The sequence below is a fragment of the Anabrus simplex genome, chromosome 2 (genome assembly GCF_040414725.1).
Source record: "Anabrus simplex isolate iqAnaSimp1 chromosome 2, ASM4041472v1, whole genome shotgun sequence".
Classification (NCBI taxonomy): Eukaryota; Metazoa; Arthropoda; class Insecta; order Orthoptera; family Tettigoniidae; genus Anabrus; species Anabrus simplex.
In genome coordinates, this window is record NC_090266.1 from 1,109,412,988 (window position 1) to 1,109,420,341 (window position 7,354).

At 41.1% G+C, this 7,354-nt stretch overlaps 1 protein-coding gene across 2 annotated transcripts in view; it reads right to left on the bottom strand.

Annotated features, from left to right (window-relative positions):
- Positions 1–6,663, bottom strand: part of LOC136863319 (dipeptidase 1) — a 174,306-nt gene extending 167,643 nt beyond the window's left edge. For both annotated transcript variants that reach the window (XM_067139704.2, XM_067139703.2), the window contains exon 1: positions 6,486–6,663. In XM_067139704.2, the coding sequence (XP_066995805.1) occupies positions 6,486–6,650 (165 nt within the window). In that variant the 5' untranslated portion in view covers positions 6,651–6,663. The remainder of the gene's footprint in view (positions 1–6,485) is intronic.
- Positions 6,664–7,354: the final 691 nt, after the last annotated feature.

A 7,354-nucleotide genomic window follows, 5' to 3' on the forward strand; every position in this document is an offset into this window, starting at 1 on the left:
TAACTTGAAGAGATGTAACATTGATGTTGATAACTGGGAGAGCTTAGCGCTTCATCCTGGAGATCACTAGTCCATTACGGCACACTGTCTTTTGAAGAAAACCGCCGACGTACAGCGAATGACAAGAGGCAACGTAGGAAAGAAAAAGAAGTGCTGAGAAGATATAGAAATAACATGACTGCTCCACCTGGGACTACCTGTCATCACTGTGGCAAATTGTGTAACTTCCGCATTGGACTGTATAGTCACCTCCGAACACATAGATGAAGAGACATCCTACCTGGAAGACAAACCTACTCGTTTACGAGTGTTTGCTATCATGTGTTGTTACTCTGGAATACTATTATCTTGATTGTTGGAGATTTTTTTTTACCACGGCCTCTTTTCTCAATTCGGCATTTACTGCATGGCGAGGATATTACAACCTACTGATTTGAAACTGCTCGGTGTCATCGATACATAGAGATCTTCCCTTGGCACTATTATATAAAATATCTGTATATAACCCCCATGACGGGTTACATCATAAACCTATCATTTTGAATCTTTCCTGGGTTCGTTTCCAAGAGCCATCTTTTCCTTCGGAGAACGTTCTTAGATTACAGTAGATTCTCCTGGCATATAAATAAAAATTTAAACACCTTTGAAATGAACGATAGGAATGAGATTGACCGTACAATTGTTCACCTCTATAATATGGTCAATCATGCACGGAAGTATGTCATTCGTATCGCCAGAAATCCCGCGCACTTGCCTACGCTTGACAGTGGTGCTGATCACATTGTCAAAAATCACAATGGCAGCAGATATAATTTACTACCAAGTAGCGGTCTTGCATCTTGCTGTGGGGTCCAGAACATCTATAATAATAATAATAATAATAATAATAATAATAATAATAATAATAATAATAATAATAATAATAATAATAATAATAATAATAATAATAATAATAATAATAATAATAATAATAATAATAATAATAATAACCTAAATCCAATTAATATCACCCACCCTAATAATAATAATAATAATAATAATAATAATAATAATAATAATAATAATAATAATAATAATAATAATAATAATGTTCTGGACCGTCGTCAGATGTGCGGACCGCGCTAGAAACGGGTCCTGGCCGGGTAATGACTACGATTGCAGTCCGATTGCGGGTTCAGTACCACCAAGGCACCCAAGACGACACCACGCCGGATCTCCTCAAGGATTTGATCCACATTAAAAATGCTTATAGGAAAAGATGGCAAAGATTTAGGGACCCAACTGGCCAGGTGGAATACCTAGACCTAGCCCGTGAAGTACGAAATCGATTGCTGGAAAGAAAGATTGAAAAATGGGAGGAACTTTGCCGTAATCTCTCAAGAAACGAGCCAGATCGCAAATTTTGGCGTATTCACTCAGAAAACGAGTCAGATCGCGAATTTCGGCGGATTATATATAAAACGTTAAGCATGCAATTATAAATTTCATTATAATACCGTAGCGAAGCACGGGTTTCTTGCTAGTTATTCTATACATCTTCTCCTTAATTCTCAATCCGAAGATTGGTTAGCAACATTTCTTCTCCAGCAATCCTCTCTGCAATCTGTTGATATCATAATTTCTTCATATGAGCTTGCTGCTACATCTTCTCTGATCTGGCTAGGTCTTCCTCTTCCTCTCTTGCCTTGAATCATTCCTTCCATGACATTAACCATTAAACTATTGTGTGTAGAGATGACCTATTAATTGATCCCTCCTCTTTCTTATTATTGATAATAAAGATAATGTTTCACCTGTCCTGCTAAGAATTTCTTCATTTGTGGGATTTTCTGTCCATGAGATATTTTCCATATCCCTCCAGCACCACATCTCAAACGCCTCCAGACGTATCTTATCGCATGCACCTCCATGAAGCCGAAGCACAATAGCCATCCACTCGGAAGCCCTGTATGTCCACGTTTCTGAGCCATACAAGGCCACACTCGAGACATAGCACTTCATAAATCTTGTAAATTAATGGAATTCATATACAATATATACACAAGAACGAACTATTAAATATGACACACAGGTGGCATATGTAAAAAAATTAAATCATGTTTCAATATACATATAGAAATATTTTCATGTTATCGAGGCGCTAGAAGATTTTAAAAAACGAATCACACCTCTAAACATGTTAATACCTATAGTGAAACATACTGTTACCTCCATTTTTTAAACAAATGACAGAAATCTTTGTCTCGCATTGCACGCAAGTGTTAAAGCGTGCGCTACCCACTAGACCGCTATAAATTTACCTGTTCACTTAACCCGTTGAGTTGCAAAAGGTACTGCTCTAAAACAATTCCACCGAGCTCGATAGCTGCAGTCGCTTAAGTGCGGCCAGTATCCAGTATTCGGGAGATAGTAGGTTCGAGCCCCACTGTCGGCAGCCCTGAAGATGGTTTTCCGTGGTTTCCCATTTCCATACCAGGCAAATGCTGGGGCTGTACCTTAATTACGGCCACGGCCGCTTCATTCCCACTCCTAGCCCTTCCCTGTCCCATCGTCGCCATAAGACCTATCTGTGTCGATGCGACGTAAAGTAACTAACAAAAAATTCCAAGCTTTTCTTTCTGTAAAATCTATTTGAAAGTAAAAAAATATTTAATAATGATGTTGTTTTCGTAAGGACCCCCCACTCCAATCCTAACCCCCTTCGAAAAGAAACAATCCTGGGTATGGCCTTGACGTACAGTATATGAATACATCACAATTCTGTATTAGGGTTTCACTATTTCTGTATCGTTTATAGACGTGTATTTTATCAATCTAATTTTTCATTAGAACAAATGAGTAAAAAGTAAAATGCAAACAGTCTATGAGATGGGTTTAAAGCAATTGTTGAAGAGTGTGAAAACAGACATGTACCTTTAAAGGTGGCAGGGAATGATAAAGACCCATTATATTATAACAGGGAAATAAAGATATTAAGAAAGTGGTGCAGGTTGATAAAAAAACACCTTTAGGAATGGCTGTAGAAGTAAGGAGAGACTGAAGGAACTTGCCGGGAAATTGAATTTAGCGAAGAAGTGAGCTAACGATATCATGATGGCAAGCATAATTGGCAGACATATGAAATGAAAAATGGACGGGTATGTATAGGTACTTTAAGGCAGAAACAGGTTCCAGGAAAGACTTTCCATGAATCATATATGAACAAGGGGAGTGTATTGGTAGGTAAGGGTTATTCTGCCCGAAGGCAGGTCCGAACCTCCGCAGAGGTGTTCCTGAGCCGGAGTTTACGTGCGGTAGGGTGTCCAGTTCCTTTCCGCTCCTCCATTCCCTTACCCCCCACCAACAGCGCGTGGCAACCCATCCAACTCCTGACCACGCCCAATGTTGCTTAATTTCGGAGATCTCACGGGATCCGGTGTTTCAACACGGCTACGGCCGTTAGTGTATTATATATGAGATAATTTACAGAAGGCAGTAAGTGTGTATTCAGCAGTATGCTGTGTGAAGATAATTGTCCAGGAAGAGGAGGCTACTGATACTAACGAAGTATATTTACAAAAAGATACAAAAGTTGAAAACTAAAAAGCAGCTGGAATTGATAAGATTTCTGGTGACATCCTGACGGCAATGGGTTGGAATATACGTAGTACCATACCTGGAGTACTCATCTGATTATTGTTTGCATGAAGGAGCAATACCAAATGAATGGACAATTGTTATACTAGGCCCAGTTTACAAAAGAAAGGGTGATAAAAATAAAGCTGATAATTACCGAGCTCCATAGCTGTAGTCGCTTACGTGGGGCCAGTATCCGGTATTCGGGAGATAGTGGGTTCGAACCCCATTGTCGGTAGCCCTGATGATGGTTTCCCCTCTTCACACCAGGAAAATGCTGGGGTTGAACCTTCCGGCCACGGACGCTTCCTTTCCACTCCTAGCCCTTTCCTGTCCCATGCACGCCATAATACCTATCTGTGCCGGTGCGACGTAAAGCAAATTGTAAATAACATAAAATTTTAAAATGTGGTAATTACAGGCCAGTCAGCATGTCAGCTCTGGGAAAGCATTCTTTCTGAATGTGTTAGACACGTTTGCAAAAGATTACCCGATTTGATAGAAGGCAGTTCCAGTGAGGATCAGTTTGTCGTGTTCCAGCAAGATACAGCAGATATTTTAGATTCGGGGGGTCAAGTGGACTTCATCGCCAATTCAAGGCTTTTGATATGGTAGATCATGGAAGACTATTGACGAAAATGAAGGTTGGAGCTGACAAAAGGGTGACTGAATGGTTGGCCATATTTCTAGAACATAAAACTGAGAGAATTAGAGTAGGTGACCTTGTAATGATTAAGAAGAGGATCCCAAAAGATAGTGTTATTGGACCTTTATGAATGATACGAGTAAAGAACCAGAATCAAAGATGATGCGGATAATGTTATACTGTGTTACTTGGTTACTTCATTCGAGAAATGGAAAAGATCCTGAGGAAAGGAACACCATTTGTTCTGGTTGATTTCCGACAAAAGAGTAAAAGCAGAGCAAAGGGAAGTCATCTCCGTGCAGGCCATGAAGGCTCTTGGAGAGGTGGAAGGCAAAGGCTTCGATTATCCGTAACCTCGGCACTTGATGGGGTAGAGTGGTTATCTGTACGCCCGGCCACCTCTACCCCCAGGAATTAACCTGGTACTCATTTTTGGTGTAGGCTGAGTGAACCTCAGGGCCATGTGCACGTCCGGAAGTGGAAATCTCGTTTCTTAAATTTTACGACTTCCACGTCCTTCCGGGCGAACTGCGCACGCCTTTACCATCTCGCCCAGGCAGTCCCTGACAAAAGAGTAGGTTACGAAACTGTTGCAAATTTTGAGCTGGGAAAACTTGGAATTAAGAAGACAAGCTGTTCGACTAATCGGTATGTTCCGGGCTGTCAGTGGAATGACGTAAGTAGATGAATAAGCTTGATTGGAGTTTTTGAGGGTAGAAAATGACAGGATAAATTTGGAATTCAAGAGGACAAATTGGGACAAATATTCATCAATAGGACGAAGAGTAAGGGATTGCAATAACTTATCAAGAAAAATGTTCGATAAATTTCCAACTTCTATAATAATGTTATTGGCTTTACGTCCCACCAACTACTTTTACGGTTTTCGGAGACGCCGAGGTGCCAGAATTTAGTCCCTTCTTTTGCGTGCCATTAGATCTACCGTCACGGGGCTGACATATTTGAGCATCTTCAAATACCACCGGACTGAGCCAGGATCGAACCTGCCAAGTTGGGGTCAGAAGGCCAGCGCCTCAACCGCCTGAGACACTCAGCCCGGCTCCAATTTCTTTAAAATCATTTATGGAAAGACTAGGTAAATAACTGGTAGGGATCTGCCACTTGGGCGACAGCCCTGAATGCATATCACTGGTGATCGAATGATTCCTGTTTAGATTATGATCATTGTTGCTTAACTGAGCCTAACATCTATTTCATCGGCCCCTACTCCCGGTTAGAACGACTTATTTTGTCATGCTGTGCGATGTTCTGATCCAACCAAAACAGCTCTACATTTAAATGCACGATCAATACTGGCGTACCTACTGAATGTAATCCCAAGACAGAAACGTCACGTACTATCTGCTATGAACACGTGAGTTGTGTTACCGTTCTTGTAGAACAGCATTTTCAGATTCGATAAGCAGTTCAAAACGCAGGCGTAAATTGAAAGTCCCTCTTTTAGTTTCTTACAAACGCACGCGATTTTTTTAAGTCTTGTTAGACACATTTTACTTTATATATCGTGCGGCTCTTTGGGTCTTGTTAATTCCCCAGTCTGCCAACACGCAAGAGTGAATACATTACTCCACATACAGTAGGGTTGGCATGCGGCCGTAAAACTCGGCTCAATTCATATGAAATTAGAAAACTGCCAAGAATGATAAGAATAAGGAGAAGAGTATCTTCTGTATAAAACTTCGCGTAAAATTCATCTAATCGTGGCAGTTTCTCGCATAGGTAATCAAAACCATTGCCATGGTTCATAAACAACACCACATTGTTGACTTAAAGATAACGTTTAAAGATTTCGAATCGATATCGAAGTAAAGCCCACTGACAGTTAATGTTAGAAACCCTCTGTATAACCCTAGAAATGGCAATGTAGGCCTAAGTCGACCTATTTATTAAGACTATTCGCCATGAGACTAAACATATGAAAATACTCTTTGAATGCAAGCATTGCGAGACGGGCAATGAAGTAATGAATGAATCGCGTAGAAACTATTACTTTCAGTTTATCCATGGTACAACTCCATATTTCTAGCACATTATAGGCGAGTAACAGTCAATTTAAATGGTGATTTCTTGTACCAATCACCCGGATATTGAGGTTCAACAATGCTATTATTATTATTATTATTATTATTATTATTATTATTATTATTATTATTATTATTATTATTATTATTATGTTAAATGCTCGACCTCAGGTCTCACTCACCTGTGTGAACTCAAGCTGCAACTCGTGAGCCTCGGCTGCCCGCTCGATCATATCCAACTCATGGTGTTTGTGCCCCAGGAACGGAACCCCGCCATGAAAGCTGTTACACACTATAGTTTCACCATCAGAAGACTTCATCATTGCGCTTTTGGTCGACCTTGCCATGCAGCCGCCTTCCCCTGCCTGCCATTGCTCGCTCGAGCGTTGGGTCGATATTGGGATATGCGCGCAACACACTGCCTTCTTCACTGCTCAAACCTGCCCACTTACTAGGACGAAAGCGCCGAGAGGTGCCTCAGAACTACAGCAGATGGCTCGAGCTACGTATATGAAATTAACAGAAAATGTGTGGAAACGTCTGTTGTGGGCAACTGACTTGTACCGCCTGTCATCACAATGTGAATGATGTAGTCGTATGTCACATGAGATGGCAATTCTGCTTCATCATTGAGAAATGTGTGTTGGCGTCAGCTATTTGTTTTACGTCGCACCGACACAGATAGGTCTTATGGCAACGATGGGATAGGAAAGGCCTAGGAACGGGAAGGAAAACCATCTTCAGAGATGCCGACAGTGGGGTTCGAACCTACTATCTCCCGTATGCAAGCTCACAGCTGCGCGCTCCTAACCGCACGGCCAACTCACCCAGTGTTGGCGTCAGGAAGGCCATCTGGCCGTTAAACACTGTGTGACATAGTCCGCATTCTAAACTGTGGAAAAAGGGGCAGAATAAATAAGAGCAAACATTTAAATGGAAAGTATAATATTCGGATGGCATATCGGTAGGCCTACTTTTTAAATGTAAACAATTCATTTCTATTAAACATACCAAACCAAACCCCATGGCACTACAGCCCTTGAAGGGCCTT